Consider the following 22309-nt stretch of genomic DNA (forward strand, 5'->3'; position numbering starts at 1 on the left):
CCGGGCTCTCATACTCCGCCTTACTGGGTGAAGCCAGTAGGCGGCTGATCCAATCGGGACACGGCGTCTATCCACCAATAGCCTCCCGGCATCACATGGTACCGTAATACCCCGAATGCATATCACCACACACCCCCAACAAGCCTTGGGACTCACCCTCCCCCCAAAAGGCAACGGGGTTCACCCCCCCCAACAAGCATCGGGGCTCACAGCCCCTCCCCAACAAGCATCGTGGCTCACAGCCCCTCCCCAACAAGCATCGTGGCCCACCCCTCCCAACAAGCATTGGGGCTCACCCCCCCAAAAAAAGCATCGGGGCTCACCCCCCCCCAACTAGCATCGGGGCTCACACCCCCTCCACAACAAGCATCGGGGCTCACCTCCCCCCCCAAACAAGCATCGGGACACACCCCCCCTACAAGCATCGTGGCTTACCCCCCAACAAGCATTGGGGCTCGCCCCCCCCCCAACAAGCATCGGGGCTCACCCCCACCCCCAAAAAACATTGGGGCTCACCCTGCCTCAACAAGCATCGGGGCTCCCCCCCCCCCAACAAGCATCGGGGCTCACCTGCCCCCCCACAATCAGAATCGGGGCTCGACCCCCCCCCACAACAAGAATCGGGACTCACCCCCCCCAACAAGCATCGGGACTCACCATCCCCCCCCCCCCCCACAACAAGCATCGGGACTCACCCCCCCCAACAAGCATCGAGGCTCACCCCCCCCAACAAGCATCAAGGCTCACACCCCCCCCCCAAACAAGCATCGGGGCTCACACCCTCCCCCAACAAGCATCGGGACTCACCCCCCCCCACAACAAGCATCGGGGCTCACCCCCCGCTCCCCAACAAGCATCGGGGCTCAACCCCCGCCCCCATCAAGCATCGGGGCTCAAACCCCGCCCCCCAACAAGCATCGGGGCTCAACCCCCGCACCCCAACAAGCTTCGGGGCTCATCCCCTCCCCCAACAAGAATCGGGGCTCCCACCCTCCGCCAACAAGCATCGGGGCTCAGCCCCCCCCAACAAGCATCGGGGCTCATCCCCTCCCCCAACAAGAATCGGGGCTCCCACCCTCCGCCAACAAGCATCGGGGCTCACCCCCCCAACAAACATCGGGGCTACCCCCAACAAGCATCGGGGCTCACCCCCCCCAACAAGCATTGGGACTCACCCCCTCCCCCAACAAGCATCAGGGCTCAGCCCCCCCCCCCAATAAGCATCGGGGCTCACGCCCCCCCCAACAAGAATCGGGGCTCACCCCCTCCACCAACAAGCATCGGGGCTCGGCCCCCCCCCCTCACCAAACATCGGGGCACAGCCCCCCCCCCTCCAGCAAGCATCGGGGCTCACCCCCTCCCCCAACAAGCATCGGGGCTCCCCCCCCCAACAAGCACCGGGCTCCCCCCCCCAACAAGCTTCGCGACTGACCCCCTCCCCCAACAAGCATCGGGGCCTCTCCCCCGCCCCCCCCCAACAAGCATCGGGGCTCACCCCCCCACAACAAGCATCGGGGCTCACCCCCCCCCCCACAACAAGCTTCGGCGCTCACCCCCCCCCAACAAGCAACGGTCTCACCCCCCCTCCCCTCAACAAGCATCGGGCTCACCCCCCTCACCTCAACAAGCATCGGGGCTCACCTGCCCCCCCACAATAAGAATCGGGCCTCGACCCCCCCCACCAACAAGAATCGGGACTCACCCCCCCAAACAAGCATCGGGACTCACCATCCCCCCCCCACAACAAGCATCGGGACTCACCCCCCCCCAACAAGCATCGGGACTCACCCCCCCCAACAAGCATCGGGACTCACCACCCCCCCCCCCACAACAAGCATCGGGACTCACCCCCCCCAACAAGCATCGAGGCTCACCCCCCCCAACAAGCATCAGGGCTCACACCCCCCCCAAACAAGCATCGGGGCTCACACCCTCCCCCAACAAGCATCGGGACTCACTCCCCCCCACAACAAGCATCGGGGCTTACCCGCCGCTCCCCAACAAGCATCGGGGCTCAACCCCCGCCCCCATCAAGCATCGGGGCTCAAACTCCGCCCCCCAACAAGCATCGGGGCTCAACCCCCGAACCCTAACAAGCTTTGGGGCTCATCCCCTCCCCCAAAAAGAATCGGGACTCACCCCCCCCCCACAACAAGCATCGGGGCTCACCCCCCGCTCCCCAACAAGCATCGGGGCTCAACCCCCGCCCCCATCAAGCATCGGGGCTCAAACCCCGCCCCCCAACAAGCATCGGGGCTCAACCCCCGCACCCCAACAAGCTTCGGGGCTCATCCCCTCCCCCAACAAGAATCGGGGCTCCCACCCTCCGCCAACAAGCATCGGGGCTCAGCCCCCCCCAACAAGCATCGGGGCTCACCACCCCAACAAACATCGGGGCTACCCCCCAACAAGCATCGGGGCTCACCCCCCCCAACAAGCATTGGGACTCACCCCCTCCCCCAACAAGCATCGGGGCTCAGCACCCCCCCCAATAAGCATCGGGGCTCACGCCCCCCCCCAACAAGAATCGGGGCTCACCCCCTCCACCAACAAGCATCGGGGCTCGGCCCCCCCCCTCACCAAACATCGGGGCTCACCCCCTCCCCCAACAAGCATCGGGGCTCCCCCCCCCCAACAAGTATCGTGGCTCAACCCACCCCCCAACAAGCATTGGGGCTCACCCCCCCCCCCAACAAGTATCGGGGCTCACCCCTCCCCAACAAGCATCGGGGCTCACCCCCCCCAACAAGTATCAGGGCTCACCCCCCCCCAACAAGCACCGAGGCTCACCCCCCAACAAGTATCGGGGCTCACCCCCCCCCAACAAGCATCGGGGCTCACCCGCCCAAACAAGCATCGGGTCTCAGCCCCCCCAACAAGTATCGGGGCTCACCCCCCCCAACAAGCATCGGGGCTCACCCCCCCCAACAAGTATCGGGGCTCACCCCCCCAACAAGCATCGGGGCTCACCCCCCCTCCAACAAGCTTCGAGACACACCCCCCCCCCACAACAAGCATCGGGGCTCACCCCCCGCTCCCCAACAAGCATCGGGGCTCAACCCCCGCCCCCATCAAGCATCGGGGCTCAAACCCCGCCCCCCAACAAGCTTCGGGGCTCATCCCCTCCCCCAACAAGAATCGGGGCTCCCACCCTCCGCCAACAAGCATCGGGGCTCAGCCCCCCCCAACAAGCATCGGGGCTCACCCCCCCAACAAACATCGGGGCTACCCCCCAACAAGCATCGGGGCTCACCCCCCCAACAAGCATTGGGACTCACCCCCTCTCCCAACAAGCATCGGGGCTCAGCCCCCCCCCCCAATAAGCATCGGGGCTCACGCCCCCCCCAACAAGAATCGGGGCTCACCCCCTCCACCAACAAGCATCGGGGCTCGGCCCCCCCCTCACCAAACATCGGGGCTCACCCCCTCCCCCAACAAGCATCGGGGCTCCCCCCCCCCAACAAGTATCGTGGCTCAACCCACCCCCCAACAAGCATTGGGGCTCACCCCCCCCCAACAAGTATCGGGGCTCACCCCTCCCCAACAAGCATCGGGGCTCACCCCCCCCCAACAAGTATCAGGGCTCACCCCCCCCAACAAGCACCGAGGCTCACCCCCCCAACAAGTATCGGGGCTCACCCCCCCCCCCCAACAAGCATCGGGGCTCACCCCCCCAAACAAGCATCGGGTCTCAGCCCCCCCAACAAGTATCGGGGCTCACCCCCCCTTAACAAGCATCTGGGCTCACCCCCCCAACAAGTATCGGGGCTCACCCCCCCAAACAAGCATCGGGGCTCACCCCCCCCCCCAACAAGTATCGGGGCTCACCCCCCCAACAAGCATCGGGGCTCACCCCCCCTCCAACAAGCTTCGGGACTCACCCCCCCCCCCAACAACAAGCATCGGGGCTCACCCCCCGCTCCCCAACAAGCATCGGGGCTCAACCCCCGCCCCCATCAAGCATCGGGGCTCAAACCCCGCCCCCCAACAAGCATCGGGGCTCAACCCCCGCACCCCAACAAGCTTTGGGGCTCATCCCCTCCCCCAACAAGAATCGGGACTCACCCCCCCCCCCCACAACAAGCATCGGGGCTCACCCCCCGCTCCCCAACAAGCTTCGGGGCCCATCCCCTCCCCCAACAAGAATCGGGGCTCACACCCTCCGCCAACAAGCATCGGGGCTCAGCCCCCCCCAACAAGCATCGGGGCTCACCCCCCCAACAAACATCGGAGCTCCCCCCCCCAACAAGCATCGGGGCTCACCCCCCCCAATAAGCATCGGGGTTCACGCCCCCCCAACAAGAATCGGGGCTCACCCCCTCCACCAACAAGCATCGGGGCTCGGCCCCCCCCCTCACCAAACATCGGGGCACAGCCCCCCCCTCACCAAACATCGGGGCACAGCCCCCCCCCTCCAGCAAGCATCGGGGCTCACCCCCCCCCCAACTAGCATCGCCCCCCCCCCAACAAGCACGGGGCTCACCCCCTCCCCCAACAAGCATCGGGGCTCCCCTCCAACAAGCACCGGGCTCCCCCCCCCAACAAGCTTCGCGACTGACCCCCTCCCCCAACAAGCATCGGGGCCTCTCCCCCCCCCCCCCCCAACAAGCATCGGGGCTCACCCCCCCACAACAAGCATTGGGGCTCACCCCCCCCATAACAAGCTTCGGTGCTCACCCCCCCCCCCAACAAGCAACGGTCTCACCCCCCCTCCCCTCAACAAGCATCGGGCTCACCCCCTCACCTTAACAAGCATCGGGGCTCACCCCCCCCCCAACAAGCTTCGCGACTGACCCCCTCCCCAACAAGCATCGGGGCCTCTCCCCCCCCCCCAACAAGCATCGGGGCTCACCCCCCCACAACAAGCATCGGGGCTCACCCCCCCCCCCCAACAAGCATTGGGGCTCACCCCTCCCAACAAGTATCGTGGCTCACCCCTCCCCAACAAGCATTGGGCTCACCCCCACCCCAACAAGCAACGGTCTCACGCACCCCCCCAAGAAGCATTGGGGCTGAACCCCCCCCAACAAGCACCGGGGTGCCCCCCCAACAAGCATCGGGGCTCACCCCCCCCCCTAACAAGCATCGAGGGTCACCCCCCCCAGCAAGCATCAGGGCTCACCCCCCCCAACAAGCATCGAGGCTCACCCCCCCAACAAGTATCGGGGCTCGCCCCCCCCAACAAACACCGGGGCTCACCCCCCCAACAAGCATCAGGGCTCACACCCCCCAACAAGCATCGAGGCTCACCCCCCCAACAAGTATTGGGGCTCAACCCCCCCCCCAACAAGCATCGAGGCTCACCCCCCCAACAAGTATCGGGGCTCAACACCCCCCCAACAAGCATCGGGGCTCACCCCCCCCCCCCAACAAGTATCGGGGCTCAACCCACCCCCCAACAAGCATCGGGGCTCACCCCCTCAAACAAGCATCGGGCCTCACCCCCCCCAACAAGTATTGGGGCTCACCCCCCCAACAAGCATCGGGGCTCACCCCCCCCAACAAGTATCGGGGCTCACCCCCCCAAACAAGCATCGGGGCTCACCCCCCCCAACAAGTATCGGGGCTCACCCCGCCAACAAGCATCGGGGCTCACCCCCCCTCCAACAAGCTTCGGGGCTCACCCCCCCCAACGAGCATCGGGGCTCACCCCTCCCCCAACAAGCATCGGCGCTCACCCCCCCCCCCAACAAGCATCAGGGCTCACCCCCCCCTACAAGCTTTGGGGCTCACCCCCCCCCCCCAACGAGCATCGGGGCTCACCAACACCCCCCGCAACAAGCATCGGGGCTCATCCCCCCTCCCCCATCAAGCATCGGGGCTCACCCCCCCCCCCAACAAGCATCTGGGCCCCCCCCCCCAACAAGCATCAGGGCTCCCCCCCCACCAACAAGCTTCGGGGCTCACCACCCCCAAACAAGCATCAGCGCTCCACCCCCCCCCCCCCAAACAAGCTTCGGGGCTCACCCCTCCTCCCCAACAAGCATCGCTGCTCACCCCCCCCCAACTTGCCTCGGAATTGAAACTTGGACCCTGAGGCAGCAGTGCTGACCACCGTGCCATCTGAGCTGCACCCTGGTTTTCTTCCGCTCCGACGGCACTCTGTGAGCTCCTCTGCCAGGCTTCCTGACTGGATTCATATGAGTGAAGTGATTCCAATCACCCTATGTGTCCAAGGGCTGTGGTAACAACTCTGATTGTCCCGTGGTACTATGTTAGATGAGAAATACCACCTTGGATTGACATTTTGGCTTGGTCCTTTGTGCTGAATCCTAAGGCCTTAAGACCATAAGACATAGGAGCAGAATTAGGCCATTCGGCCCATTGAGTCTGCTCTACCGTTCAATCATGGCGAATACGTTTCTCATTCCCATTCTCCTGCCTTCTCCCCATAATCCCTGATCCCCTTATTAATCAAGAACCTGTCTATCTCTGTCTTAACAAGCATCGGGGCTCACCCCCCCCCCCCAACAAGCATTGGGGCTCACCCCCCCCATCAAGCATCGGGGCTCACCCCCCCCAACAAGCATCGGGGCTCACCCCCCCCCCAACAAGCATCGGGGCTCACCCCCCCAACAAGCATCGGGGCTCACCTCCCCCCCAACAAGCATTGGGGCTCACCCTCCCCCTAACAAGCATCGCCCCCCCCCCCCCCCCAACAAGCATCGGGATTCCTCCCCCCCCAACAAGCATCGGGGCTCAGCCCCTCCGCCAACAAGCATCGGGGCTCCCCCCCCCTCCAACAAGCATCAGGGCTCACCCCCCCCCAACAAGCATCAGGCTCACCCCACCCTCCCCAACAAGCATCAGGGCTCACCCCCCCCCAACAAGCATCAGGGCTCACCACTCCCTCCCCCAACAAGCATCGGCGCTCACCCCCCCCCCCCCCAACAAGCTTCGGGGCTCCCCCCCAACAAGCTTCGGGGCTCAGCCCCCCCCCAACAAGCATCAGGGCTCACCCCCCCCCCAACAAGCATCGGGGCTCAACCCCCCCCAACAAGCATCGGGGCTCAACCCCCCCAACAAGCATCGGGGCTCAACCCCCCAACAAGCATTGGGGCTCCCCCCCAACAAGCTTCGGGGCTCAGCCCCCCCCCAACAAGCATCAGGGCTCACCCCCCCCAACAAGCATCGGGGCTCACACCCCCCAACAAGCACCGGGTCTCACCGCCCCCCCCCCAACAAGCACCGGGACTCACCCCCCCCCCCCCCCCAACGAGCATCCGGGCTCACCAACCCCCCACGCAACAAGCATCGGGGCTCATCACCCCCCCCCCAACACGCATCGGCGCTCACCACCGCCCCCCCAACAAGCATCAGTGCTCACCCCCTCCCAAACAAGCTTCGGGGCTCACCCCCCCCCCCCCCAACGAGCATCGGGGCTCGCCCCCCTCCCCCATCAAGCATCGGGGCTCACCCCCCCACCCAACAAGCATCTGGGCTCCCCCCCCCCCCACCAACAAGCTTCGGGGTTCACCCCCCCCAAACAAGCATCGGCGCTCCACCCCCCCCCCAAACAAGCATCGGGGCTCAACCCCCCCCCAACAAGCATTAGGGCTCACACCCCCCAACAAGCATCGGGGCTCACACCCCCCAACAAGCATCGGGGCTCAACCCCCCCCAACAAGCATCGGGGCTCACACCCTCCAACAAGCACCGGGTCTCACCCCCCCCCCAACAAGCATCGGGGATCACCGCCCCCCAACAAGCACCGGGGACTCACCGCCCCCCCCAACAAGCATCGGGGCTCACCCCCCCCCCCAGACAAGCATCGGGTCTCACCCCCCCAACAAGCATCGGGGCTCAAGCCCCTCACCCATCAAGCATCAGGGCTCACCCCCCCCCCAACAAGCTTTGGGGCTCCCCCCCCCACCAACAAGCTTCGGGGATCAACCCCCCCTCAACAAGCTTCGGGGCTCACCCCCCCCCCCAACAAGCTTCGGGGCTCAACGCCCCCCCCCCCCCAACAAGCATCGGGGCTCACCTCCCCCCGCCCCAATAACAGCGGGCCCCCCCCTCCGAACCACACACAAACAAGCATCGGTGCTCACCCCCCCCAACTTGCCTCGGAATTGAACCTGGGACCCTGAGGCAGCAGTGCTGACCACCGTGCCATCTGAGCTGCACCCTGGTTTTCTTCGCTCCGACGGCACTCTGTGAGCTCCTCTGCCAGGCTCCTGACTGGATTCATATGAGTGAAGTGATTCCAATCACCCTATGTGCCCAAGGGCTGTGGTAGCAACTCTGATTGTCCCGTTAGATGAGAAATACCACCTTGGATTGACATTTTGGCTTGGTCCTTTATGCCGAATCCTTAAGACCGTAAGACCATAAGACATAGGAGCAGAATTAAGCCATTTGGCCCATCGAGTTTACTCTACCGTTCAATCATGGCGAATACGTTTCTCATTCCCATTCTCCTGTCTTCTCCCCATAATCCCTGATCCCCTTATTAATCAAGAACCTGTCTATCTCTGTCTTAAAGACACTCAGTGACAACGATCCCATCCTCCCACCACCGCAAACAACACCCCATCTGACAATATAAGCATCAAATAAAACCAACCCTCCCACAGTGGGAAAAACAAAGGAAAAAAAAGGACAAAGGAATCAAGAATCGCCTATGGTCACCATTGACCTATGGAGTCCACCCACCCCCTCCCCCTAACATTCAATGCCATCCAATCCCCGAAAGAGTACTGTAAATGACACCCATGAATTGTAAACACCCCCCCCCCCCCCCCCCCGCCCTGACTTCTCCCCTCCACTTCCTCTTACAAAACTCCTCCCCCCCAACCTCTGTTCCTTCCCCCCAACTTTCCACCCCGGCTAGACTCATCGGAACCTGTTCTGCCAGGCTCCGATGACTGCAGCCCCTCCCCCCACCTCCTTCCCATTCACTGGCCAGCTTAAACCGGCCAGCGTGGAGGCCCCTACCCGGGTCTCTTTCCCCCTTGCCCGGTCCCAGGAAAACCAAGAAATCTCATTTAGCACACAAACCCCGCATACACACCCAAGCCCCAAAGAACCATCATTGCAAGTGAAAGTTCCACCTCTTCCCTTGTCCAAATATATACAACGTTGACTCAATTAGCACATAGTGAAAAAATACAGTTACACAAGGCTACATCGGTACATGACCATTTCTCCTCCACAGCTTCCGCCGTCCCAAGATAAAAGCCCTTGGGTTAGTAGGTCACCCTCAACTTAGCTGGGTATACTATGCAGCACTGCACCTTACTGATTTACAGTGCCTTCTTCACCCGGCTGAAGGCAACCCGCCTCCTCGCCAGCTCCACCGTAAAGTCCTGATATATGCATATACCAGCTCCAGCCCACTCACCACCAGCTTCTGCTTTGCCCAGCACAGGACCTTCTCCTTCACACTGTACCTACGAAAACACAGAGTCACTACTCTTGGCGGCTCACTCTCCTTTGGTAAAGCCTCCACGCCCGATGAGCCTGATCCAGTTCATATCGGGATGGATCATCCCCCTCCCCCATTAGCTTCGCCAACATTGTGGCAAAATACTCAGTCGGCCTCGGGCCTTCCACTCCTTCGGGCAGACCCACAATGATTCCCTCAGATTCTGTCGCCTGGATCAGTTTTCCAAGTCGTCCATTTTGCTCGCAGACCCTTGTTGATCTCGATCACGTTCCGCATCACCTGCCCCATCGAGGTAAGTTGATCACTGTGCTGCAATAATGTCTCTCCCACTTCCTTCAGCACCTCACCTTGCTCCCGCACCTCTGCCACTGCGCTCAATATCGCCACCCTCACCGGGGCAATCGCCTCCTCCACCAGCACTTTCAATACCGCCCCCATCTCCTTCCTCATCGCCTTCATGTGTTTTGTGAACTGCGTTTCGAGTGCCGCGGCCATCACCTTAGTAATTTCTTCAGCCGTGGGCAATGTGGCCTCCCCTGGTGCCCCAGCCTCCACTTTTCTTGCCATGCCCGGGGTGACCTTTCCACTCCCCGACGGACTTTCAGACGCTTTTTTCACGGCCGTTTTTTAACTTATTTTCGACATTTCCCTTCACTGTGCCTTTTCCCTGCTTTTGCCACCTCCGCTGCCCCTGGGACCCGGCGTTAAACCCCGAAAATGACGTTCCCGAACGGGAGCCCTCCAATGTGCGGCTGCCTCCATCCCGCCATCACCGGAAGTTCCTAAAATGTGATATTTATGCAAAATATATGCTTATTGGAAAAAAAAAATTAGATCAGTTTCAGAATCTTATCGGATTTCTTGGCAAGGATCTTTTAAAAAATATTTCTTCGGATGTGGGCGTTGCTGGCTAGGCCAGCGTTTATTGCCCATCCCTAATTACCCTTGAGAAGGCAGTGGTGTTCCAGCACTGCTGTGAGCTATGATTTGTGTTATAATATTTCAAAATCACCAAAACTTAATGTGGGGATGAGAGGTTTGTGAGCGTCGGGTAAAAGACAAAGGTACAATGTATATAACCTTTGTTGTTCAAGAAGTAAAATGATGCTTTGGTCATGCTTATTTCCATTCTCTTTTTTATTAAAGCTTCTCTCACTGATAGCAAGGTGTAGGTATGCAAGCATCAGTGGATGTGTAACGGCCTGTAGTTCAGATTCTCCACTTCATCAAATACAAACTTCTTAGTCCTCATAGTTCCATTATTCAGCGAATATTTCTATTTGTAACATTTGGCTTACTGTTATTTTTTTCGAGCTGCGAAATTATGCAATCGAATAGGAATATGCACTGTCCTTGATGCAGCATTTCGTAATACAATTGACAGCTGAGAAAATTGGATTATATGCTAGCGGCTAACACACAGTTTTGATTATAAGCATGATTCTGGCACATGCAGCATTAGCGTTTACTCCTAATCCTCATTTATATGCTGAAATGCACACAGAGGATTTTTGCCTCTTCTGCCTGGTTCTGGATGAAGATCGAAGAGGTGCTACGTGAGACTGGAGTTGTTTTGCTGCTTATGTGCAAAGATGTTTCGTACAAATATCCGATTGGGGAGAAATATTCCCTGCACACGATCAAAAAAAAGAAATTCCACTGTTAACCTGTTTTTCCCTGGAACAAAAAAAAATAGCTCAGTTTGCCAGGGCAGTTGTGGGACAGAATCAAATGTTCCCACTTTGCTCAGTACTCTACATGCCAACCTCAGAGCTAAACTTCAGCAGCCAGCAGTGAGCTCTGTACACATCTGACATGGCCAGCTCTGTGCCTAGGTTTCTCTGAGGTGTTGGTAATATTAATCTTCACCCTCCATGTGACACTTGCTTTTTTATTTGACAGATGCTATGCTCCTGGTAGCAGGAAGGTTGGAAGGGCCATTCAATATTGAATCCGTCATGGAGCCAATTGATGTGAAGATTTCTGATGCCATCATGACTATGCAGGAGAACAGTATGCAGGTGTCAGCTAAGGTAAATGCTCTGCATTGTGAATTAATATTATGTGACGATTGCCTTTGTGTCATCTTTGCATTTGTGAAATGGGTGTCAGTGAAAATCCAAATCCTCTCCACAATAAACTAGTTTACATTGAAGAGGCAAAGAGAGCATGTGGGATTGTGGGCAAATGGGTGGTTAAGTTGCAAATAAATGCCAGGTGGTTGACACCAATCTCCCAATTTCTAGCTTTTACTCAGGTGATACAAGGGGCAGGGATCCAACATGCACCCAGGATGAAGATTGCGATTTTAAATATGTCAGGAGGCTGGAAAGCTGGGGTTTAACCTGCTTTTGCAGGGTTTCAAGGGCCTTCGGAAACTGAGCAGCTGAAGTTGCCGCAATGACAACTGGCTCCTTGTGTGACCAGAAGAGCAGGAGCAAATCCTCCTCGGCCTCCCAAGCACCCCTATCACCATCAGAGCTCAATACCTCACCCAATAAAGGAAGGCATTCCATGTCCCTTCTTGACCACCTTGCCCATCTGTGCTGCCACCTTCACGGACATGTGGACATGCAGTCCAAGATCTCTCACTTCCTCAACCATCCCAATATCTTTCCATTTGTTGAAAGTTCCTTTGCTTTGTCAGTCTTCCCCAAATGCGTTACCTCACCCTTTTCTGAATTTAATTCTATTTGCTACTTCTCAGCCCACTCAACCAAACTATTGATACCTTTCTGGAGTCAACAGCTGTTCTCCTCACTACCTTCACACGCCAATTTTTGTGTCATCTGACAATTTCCCAATCAAGCCGCCCAAATGATCCCTGTTCAATTGCATGTTAGGGTTGGTAATGTCTCAGTGATGCATCTGACCACTTGGCCTGACAAAGTTAAGGAGAACTCTGGGCATTCAGCCTGCTCAGCTCATGTCAATGCTGCTTTATGCAGAGTTAGAGGCTTCTCAACACAGGTATCACTTGCCACTCACCTTTCCAGACTTTAATGGAGCATTGGCTCACTTTCTGCAAAGCACCCACATCCGTCTGGGCACTCACTGGGTGCTGACCTCCACTGTCACTTCCATACATGCTCTCTTTGTTTTCCCAGGCAGATTTCTTCTTCCAGATGCCAGGAACAAAACATGTCTCCTGTTGGACACTCCATCTGTTAGAGCCTCAAGGGAAGAATCTGAAGCTCTTAGTGCCACCCAGGGAGTGCAGTGCTGGCCTTCTGATGTCCCTGCTGCTCCAATTACAAGCCCGATCACACGGTTTTGTCTTTGCAGAGGGCCTTCTGTTACTGGGTCCAATCTCCAGACCACTCCCAGTGTCAGTACTTGGCCACCAAACCCATCCCCAGGCCACTTAGGTCCTTTGTATTCCAAAATTGTGTTGCTTCGCTGATGCAACACAGTGTTGAGACCCACAAATACAGGGGCGGGGATTCTCCCCTACCCGGCGGGGCGGGGGGTTCCAGCGTAATGGAGTGGCGGGAACCACTCCGGCGTCAGGCCGCCCCAAAGGTGCGGAATCCTCCGCACCTTTAGGGGCCAAGCCCTCACCTTGAGGGACTAGGCCCGCGCCGGAATAATTTCCGCCCTGCCGGCTGGCGGGAAAGGCCTTTGGTGCCAAGCCAGCCGGCGCCGAAAGGACTTCGCCGGGTGACGCATGCGCGGGAGCATCAGCGGCCGCTCACTGCATCCCCGCGCATGCGCAGTGGAGGGGGTCTCTTCCGCCTCCGCCATAGTGAAGACCATGGCGAAGGCGGAGGAAAAAGAGTGCCCCCACGGCACTGGCCCGCCCACCGATCGGTGGGCCCAATCGCGGGCCAGGCCACTGTGGGGGCACCCACCCGGGGCCAGATCGCCCCGCGCCCCCACCAGGACCCCGGAGCCCGCCCGCGCCATCTGCTCCCGCCAGTAAGGTAGGTGGTTCAATCCACGCCGGCTGGCGAGGGTTGACAGCAGCGGGACTTCGGCCCATCACGAGCCGGAGAATTGCGGGGGGGAGCCCGCGACCGGCGCGCCGCGATTCCCGCCCCCGCCGATTCTCTGGTGGCGGAGAATTCGGGACACGGCGGGGCCGAGATTCACGCCAGCCCGGCGGGGGGTCGGAGAATCGCGCCCAGGCTTCCCAACCTTTGACTGAAAATTCAGCCCGTGATCTCATTTAGGAATGTAATATTCGTTCGGAACTTGGTCATGATATACTCGGGAATGGAATTTCCTGTGGATGGGGAGTCTGGAACCTGTGTTCACATTTTCAGAATAAGGGGTCAGCCATTTAGTACTAAAATTAGGAGAAATTGGCTCTCTCAACGGCTGTAAAACTTTGGAATTCTCTATCCCAGAGATAGCTTTGAATGCTCATTCATTGAGTGTTTTCAGGTCAAAGATTAATCAACTTGAATGCTAAAAGAACCAAGGGATTTTGGGAAACTGAGGGGAAGTGGAATTGAACTAAAAGGTCAGCCATGATCTTGTTGAATTGTGGAATAGGCTCGAAGGGCCGAATAGTCTCCTCCAGCTTCTATCTTTTAATGTTCTAACATTCTTAACAAGGGATCACATGCAAATTTCACAGCATGATAACTTTACAGGCCATTAAGGAAGTGCTGAGCAGGGAGAGAATGCAGACATTTCCCAATTCGAGGGAGGAGAAACTAATATTAAGTGTCCCTTCAAACACAGTTTGCAACCCTCTTCAAAGGCATTTACAATGTAATACTGACAGAAGCCATGAGCCGATTGTCTTCCTTTGGGAAAGGAAACAAGAACAGGGACACAAATCAAGAGAGAAAAATAGAGGTGTTTTTTTATGAGAAAGTAATTGGTGACGTTTTGAATATTCAACCCATGCAGTCTCTACATGTTTAGTTCAAAGAAATTACAATGAAACCTGCCATTCAGTCTCCCTTGATTCATTCAACTCGAGACCTTCAGACTTATCTGAAATTACAATTAGAATACGTACCAGAACGTGTCAATGAAATGAGAAGAAATTCCAAATATCAAGGAGCAAAATGAAAACAATTCTAGTCCGTCACTGATGGAAAATTCCAAATTGAATTATTGACCTGGTTTTCTGTTATCTCTCAGCATTACATCTTTAAGATGTAACGAGATAGCTAACTAAATTTGAGGGTAGTGCCCCATTCCTTATCTGCTTTTTTGAAGATCATTCCAGTTTCTTTCCCCTGCCAGTAAAGCTGTCTTCTTTATCCTGGAGGAGATTTACCACAGCTGAATGGTTGCCAGCAATCTGGCACTTATCCACCCACCTCAACCCATTTGCTTCTCATCTGCACTGTAATTAGAGTGATTTGCAAATGAGTTCTCTTAGCCACAACAGCAAAGATCTGATCAAAGGAAGCATTTTTCCAAAGTTTGAGGAAAGAACTCAGTCAAGTTGAACGTAGGCAACACATAGTTAGTACTTGCAGATAAGGAAAAGGGTTTTACTTGGGCCAGATTCTTCAATTTTTAAGCAACAAATCAAAGTTCGTCAGCAGCTTGTAAGTAGTTCTGAAAATTAACCTTTCCATTTTTGACGCATCATTCCTTTCGGCCTTGCGTTCTCTGGTTCTTTGAACCCTCTTTCCTACCTCACTGGTTGGTCCCTCTGCTGTAATGAAAGATGGATTCCATTTGTTTTGTTCTGATTAAATCGTTGTGAAGGTGTCTTGAAAGGTATTTTATCTTGTTTATATTGAGAATGTTTATCACATCAGTGTGCCTGTGTTTACTAAAATTCTGTTCACTTATCTGTTGAACTAAAATTAAGGGCATTTAAATATTGAATTATTCCCTTCGCCTGGTTCCCATTTTTAAATACCGGGGGTGAAATTCTCCGGTATCGGCGCGATGTCCGCTGACCGGCACCAAAAACGGCGCAAATCAGTCGGGCATCACGCCGCCCCAAAGGTGCGGAATCCTCCGCATCTTGGGGGGCCGAGCCCTAACGTTGACGGGCTAGGCCCGTGCCGGACTGATTTCCACCCCGCCAGCTGGCGGAAGTGGCCCGCCAGCTGGCGCGGAAATGACATTGCCGGGTGGCGCATGCGCGGGAACGTTAGCGGCCGCTCACGGCACCCCGCGATGCGCAGTGGAGGGAGTCTCTTCCGCCTCTGCCATGGTGGAGACCGTGGCGAAGGCGGAAGGAAAAGAGTGCCCACACGGCACAGGCCCGCCTGCGCATCGGTGGGCCCCAGTCGCGGGCCAGGCCACCGTGGGGGCACCCCCCGGGGCCAGATCGCGCCCCCCCCCCCCAGGACCCCGGAGCCCGCCCGCGCCGCCTTGTCCCGCCGGTAAGAGAGGTGGTTTAATCCACGCCGGCGGGACAGGCATCCTAGCAGCGGGACTTTGGTCCATCCGGGCCGGAGAATCGCGGGGGGGGTGCCGCCAACCGGCGCGGCGCGATTCCCGCCCCCGCCGAATATCCGGCGATTCTCCGACCTGGCGGGGGGTCGGAGAATCTCGCCCCTGATTTCACACAAACCTCACAGATGTGACGTCACGCTGGCAAGGGGGAAATTCCTAATGTGGGGGGTGGGGGGGATGCTAGAGTGGTGAAATGCTCGAATTATATGTAAACGTATTGAAATTAGGTTCCTGACCTTCCTGGATGGTAAATTATGGCATCAGCAAGGGTCGGGAGAATTGGAAAACGACTACTCACTGGCTGGATTCCCATTTTCAGAATCTCGCGATAGTTTGCGCCCACTTCGCGGCAATAATGTCAGCTGCAAAATATACATTCTCAGTGACCCACCTTAGCAGTGTTTTGTAATAGGTTTCCTTGGAACAGAAATTTTTGGAAACCGAAGTCTCGAGACTTGATTTGACAAAATAATTTATCTGAGTTCTGAATAGGTTCTAATTAGCAAGCAGCGATTAAGTGGGATAGCATTTACCTGGCATTGTGCTTATCTGAATTATCCCTTGTACTTTTTGCTCAGAGGTGTTCTATTTCATGGATTAGTAAAACAAACACACTGAGCCAATGTTTATTTAATGCCGTGGGTTCTTCCCATGGTGAAGAGGTCTAACCACTGGTATTAATTAACAGCAGAAATTGAATGCAAATGCTAAAATGTTCTTTTCATTAAGAATTGGTTCCTGGTTTTGACTGTATCCATGCAAGAAATCTCAGAAAGGAAACTCAAGTCTTCCACATGGAATGTGAATGGGGATAAGAAACATATCAGGCATGATTGAATGACGGAGCAGACTCAATGGACTGAGTGGCCTAATTCTGCTCCTATGTCTTTTGATCTCATGAGTAGCTCATACTCTGAGGTATAGGACCTCTCAGTTTTAAAATAAGAGCCGACAGTCCTGTGGTCGTGCAAGATTAAGTTTTGAGTTTTATTAGGGGCTGGTTTAGCACAGTGGGCTAAACAGCTGGCTTGTAATGCAGAACAAGGCAGCAGCGCGAGTTCAATTCCCGTACCGGCCTCCCCGAACAGGTGCCGGAATGTGGTGACTAGGGGCTTCACAGTAACTTCATTGAAGCCTATTTGTGACAACAAGTGATTACTATTATTATTATTGTACAAAAATTTAATACACTTCACAAACTACAAAAATACAAAACAAAAGAAACAGACGCCAATGGGACAAAAGGAAGAAAACAATGGAAAGAGAACAAAGAAGGAGAGAGAGAGCAACACGTGCGCCAGTAACCTTATACCTAGAAAGTTTGATCCCGCCCCACCTCTTTGCTCCCTATTGGTTTACAAGTTTTGAATTGTGACTTCTGAATAGTGGTCTTTAACATCTCTCACATTGATATCGAACTTACTGATGGTACTCAATTTGTTACATTGTCACATTTGACGCTAAGCCCTTTGACGCCGGCTTGCACGGCGCCAACCCCGCCGGCGCCAGTCTAGCCCATGAAGGCGCAGAGGATTCCGCACCTTCCGGGCGGCCCGATGCCGGAATGGTTCACGCCACTCCTCGGCGCCGGGACCGCCTGCCCCAAATATCTCCCGTGTATACTACCGAAATCCAGAAGCCTGTTTCGGGACTTGAGCCGGCTACCATACTGAAGGGGTTTGAGGTCACGTAAGAGGGGTACCGAGCCTAAACAATGGCCGGGGACATCTGTTTTCAATAGAGAGGTGTCCTTACCTGCAGGAATAGACCCAATGTCCAGATCTTCGGTTCCTTTTTCCTCTTAGCGACCCCGCTCCGTAGCGCCAATTTGTAGGACCTGTAGCCGAGGGTCCAGTGGTAGTGCGAGATTGAATTTTATTGTAAAAATTTAGTTAGTACACTTCAAAAACGATAAAACAAAAGAAATAAAAGCTCAGCGGGGCATAAGGAAGAAAACAATGGAAACAGTACAAAGGAGAGAGAGAGCAACACGTGCGCCAGTAACCTTGGGCGGGACTTCCGGTTGCGGTGATGACCAGGTAAGCCGCACATTTCGGCACCTCCCGTTTCAACGGACTTTTGGGCTCTTATCGGGAGCCCCAACGGAAACTTTTTACGGCCAAACCCAGTGTGAGGTGACAAAGGAAGAAGTCCCCCCGGGTGTGGATGGAAAGGAGCGACAGCAGTGTCCAGATTGCGGAGGATCCTCTGGAGCAGCGGCAGGGAAGAGAAGGGAGAAGCAAGATGGCGGCCGAGGGAGCCCAAATGGTATGGGGCCCGGAACAGCAGGAGTTCCTCCGACGATGTGTGGAGGAGCTCAAGAGAGAGGTGCTGGCACCGATGTTACTGGCAATCGAGGGATTAAAGGAAACACAAAAGGTCCAGGCGATGGAACTCCGTGGAGTGAAGGCAAAGGCAGCCAAGAACGAAGACGAGATACAGGGCCTGGTGGTAAAAACGGAGACGCACGAGGCACTACATAAGAGGTGCATAGAAAGGCTGGAAGCCCTGGAGAAGAGCTCGAGGAGGAAGAATCTAAGGATTTTAGGTCTCCCCGAAGGGACAGAGGGAACTGATGCTGGGGCGTATGTGAGTACGATGCTCCATACTCTAATGGGAGCTGAGGCCCCAACGGGCCCCCTGGAAGTGGAGGGAGCGTACCGGGTCCTCGTGAGAAGACCAAAGGCAGGGGAAACACCACGAGCAATAGTGGTGAGGTTCCATCGCTACAGGGACAGGGAGAATGTCCTGAGTTGGGCTAAGAGGACACGGAGCAGCAAGTGGGAGAACGCGGTGATACGCGTATATCAAGATTGGAGTGCGGAGGTGGCAAGAAGGAGGGCGAGCTTCAATCGGGCCAAGGCGGTGCTCCATAGGAAGAAAGTCAAATTTGGGATGCTGCAGCTGGCAAGATTGTGGGTCACACACCAGGGCAAACACCACTACTTCGAGACGGCGGAGGAGGCATGGACATTCATTCAGGAAGAGAAATTGGACTAGACTTGAGAAATTGATGTCTGGAGAGAGGTAGCGAGGTGGTGGCACAGAAATGTAAAGTGAGGAGAGGGGAGGGCTAATATGTAATAATGTTGGACGGGGAATTTTTTCTCCCCCGTGGGCGCCGGTGGAAAAGGGGACGGGGAAGGTGAATGAGGGAACTGCGCCATTAGGGGTGGGGCTGTGAGGGAAGCGCGGGTTTTTTCCCGCGCTATGGAAATTGAGGCGGGAAAAAGGGCGCAGGAAGGAAGGGGGCCTCACGCAGGGAGGTCAAAGGATAAACGGGGGAAGCCGAGGTCAGCCAGGGTTAGCTGACTCCCGGAAGCAATATGGAGGGAGCAATCAAGCTAGAGGGGAATCTAGTGGGGGGGGGGGGGGATGAACTGGGTTGCTGCTGCTGAGGGTAAGGGGGAGCTGACACGAGACGAGGTGGTCGGGACGGGAGGGCGCCGTCTGGGGGACAGACGGGTGCGTGGGACCTGGGTGAGGAGCTGGCTTAAAAAAGGGGATGGCTAGTCGACGAGGGGGGGGGGGTAAATGGCCCCCCAACCTGGCTGATCACGTGGAATGTGAGAGGTTTAAATGGACCGATTAAGAGGGCAAGGGTGTTTGCGCACTTAAAGAGACTGAAGGCGGACGTGGTTATGCTCCAGGAGACGCACCTGAAATTGGCAGATCAGATTAAACTAAGGGAAGGATGGGTGGGACAGGTATTCCACTCAGGGTTAGATGCGAAAAACAGAGGGGTGGCAATACTGGTGGGGAAATGGGTATCGTTCGAGTGGTGGATAGTGGGGGTTGGTACGTGATGGTGAGTGGCAGATTGCAAGGTGAGGCGGTGGTGCTGGTGAACGTATATGCCCCGAACTGGGATGACGCGGGATTCATGAAGCGAATGCTGGGACGTATCCCGGACCTGGAGGCGGGAAGCTTGGTAATGGGGGGGGATTTTAACACAGTGCTGGACCCAGGGCTGGACCGGTCCAGATCCAGGACCGGGAGAAGGCCGGCAGCGGCCAAGGTGCTTAAGGGATTTATGGAGCAGATGGGAGGGGTAGATCCGTGGAGATTTGCTAGACCGATGGGGAAAGAGTTTTCCTTCTTCTCCCACGTCCATAAAGTATACTCCCGGATGGACTTTTTTGTCTTGGGAAGGGAGCTGATCCCGAAAGTGGCAGGAACGGAGTACTCGGCTATAGCCGTTTCAGATCACGCCCCACATTGGGTGGATCTGGATCTAGGAGAGGAAAAGGAGCAGCGCCCACTTTGGAGATTAGACATGGGACTACTGGCGGACGAGGGGTATGCGGAAGGGTGAGGGGATGCATCGAAAGATACCTGGAGGTCAATGATGGTGGGGAGGTCCAGGTGGGGGTAGTATGGGAAGCGCTGAAGGCGGTGGTTAGAGGAGAGCTGATTTCCATTAGAGCCCACAAGGGGAAACAAGAGGGTAAAGAAAGAGAGAGATTGTTTGGGGAAATTCTGAGGGTGGATAGGCAGTATGCGGAGGCCACGGATGAAGGGCTATACAGGGAAAGACGAAGACCACAGACGGAGTTTGGCCTGCTGACCACGGGAAAGGCAGAGGCACAGTGGAGGAAGGCACAGGGAATACAATATGAATATGGGGAAAAGGCGAGCCGGCTGCTGGCCCAACAACTTCGAAAGAGGGGGGTGGCGCGAGAGATCGGAGGAGTTAGGGACGAAACGGGAAAGATGGAGCAGAGAGCAGGGAAAGTGAATGAGGTGTTCAAGACATTTTATGAGAGGCTGTATAAGTCCCAACCACTGGAGGGGAAAGAGGGAATGATACACTTTTTGAACCAGCTGGAGTTCCCGAGGGTGGAGGAGCAGGAGGTGGCAGGTCTTGGGGCGCAGATTGAGGTGGAGGAGGTGATCAAAGGAATTGGGAATATGCAAGCAGGGAAGGCTCCGGGACCAGATGGGTTCCCGGTGGAATTTTATGGGAAGTATATGGACCTGCTGGCCCCGCTTCTGGCGAGAACCTTCAATGAGGCTAAGGAAAGGGGGACACTACGCCCGACAATGTCGGAGGCGACGATATCGTTAATTCTGAAACGAGACAAAGACCCGCTGCAGTGCGGGTCATACAGGCCCATCTCCCTCCTAAACGTAGATGCCAAGCTGCTGGCCAAAGTGATGGCGACAAGGATCGAGGAGTTTGTCCCAGGGGTGGTACATGACGACCAGACAGGGTTTGTTAAAGGAAGACAATTGAACGCCAATATACGAAGGTTGCTGGGGGTGATGATGATGCCCCCACCGGAGGGGGAGGCAGAGATAGTGGTGGCGATGGATGCAGAGAAGGCATTCGATAGAGTGGAGTGGGTCTATTTGTGGGAGGTGCTGAAGAGATTTGGGTTCGGGGAGGGGTTCATTCGATGGGTTAGACTCCTGTACGGGGCCCCGGTGGCAAGCGTTGTTACGAATAGGCAAAGATCGGGTTACTTCCGATTACATAGGGGTACAAGACAGGGGTGCCCTCTGTCCCCGTTACTGTTCGCGTTGGCAATTGAGCCATTGACCATAGCGCTGAGGGACTCTAAGAAATGGAGGGGGGTGCTTAGAGGGGGAGAGGAACATCGAGTGTCACTATATGCAGACGATTTACTGCTATATGTGGCGGACCCAGTAGAGGGGATGCCAGAGGTAATGCAGATACTCAGGGAGTTTGGAGAGTTCTCGGGATATAAATTAAATATGGGAAAGAGCGAACTTTTTGTGATGCACCCTGGGGAACAGGGCAGGGGGATAGATGCTATGCCGCTGAGGAGAGTGACAGGGAATTTTCGATACCTGGGGATTCAGTTGGCCAGGAACTGGGGAACCCTACATAAACTTAACCTGATGCGACTGGTAGAGCAGATGGAGGAGGACTTTAAGAGGTGGGATATGGTGCCCCTGTCATTGGCGGGCAGAGTACAGGCGGTCAAGATGGTGGTCCTCCCGAGGTTTCTTTTCGTGTTTCAGTGCCTCCCCATCCTGATTACTAAGGTCTTTTTTTAAAAAATAGATAGGAGCATTACGAGCTTTGTATGGGTGGGAAAGACCCCGAGGGTAAAGAGGGGGTTCCTGCAGCGCAGTAGGGACAGAGGGGGATTGGCACTGCCGAGTCTGAGTGATTACTATTGGGCCGCCAATGTGTCGATGGTCCGTAAGTGGATGAGGGAAGAGGAAGGTGAGGATTGGAAAAGGCTGGAGGTGGCGTCCTTTAAGGGACCAAGCCTGAAAGCGCTGGCAACGGCGCCGCTACCGTTCTCCCCGAAAAGGTACACCACAAACCCAGTGGTGGTGGCGACCTTGAAGATCTGGGGGCAGTGGAGACGACACAGGGGAGTGACGAGTGCCTCGGTGTGGTCCCCGATAAGGAATAACCACAGGTTCGTCCCGGGGAGGATAGATGGGGGATTTCAATGTTGGCAGCGAGCAGGAATTAGGAAGCTGAAGGACCTGTTTGTGGACGGGACGTTTGCGAGATTGGGAGCATTGGAAGAAAAATATAAGTTGCCACCAGGGAATGCTTTC

At 56.1% G+C, this 22309-nt stretch overlaps 1 protein-coding gene across 1 annotated transcript in view; it reads left to right on the top strand.

Moving 5' to 3' along the window:
- gpc6a (glypican 6a) overlaps positions 1–22309 on the top strand; it is a 1492324-nt gene that overhangs the window by 1359093 nt on the left and 110922 nt on the right. Inside the window, exon 5 of the mRNA XM_072476229.1 lies at positions 11291–11421. Coding sequence (XP_072332330.1) covers positions 11291–11421 — 131 coding nt within the window. The remainder of the gene's footprint in view (positions 1–11290; positions 11422–22309) is intronic.

Source organism: Scyliorhinus torazame, chromosome 15 (assembly GCF_047496885.1).
Source record: "Scyliorhinus torazame isolate Kashiwa2021f chromosome 15, sScyTor2.1, whole genome shotgun sequence".
NCBI classification, from domain to species: Eukaryota; Metazoa; Chordata; class Chondrichthyes; order Carcharhiniformes; family Scyliorhinidae; genus Scyliorhinus; species Scyliorhinus torazame.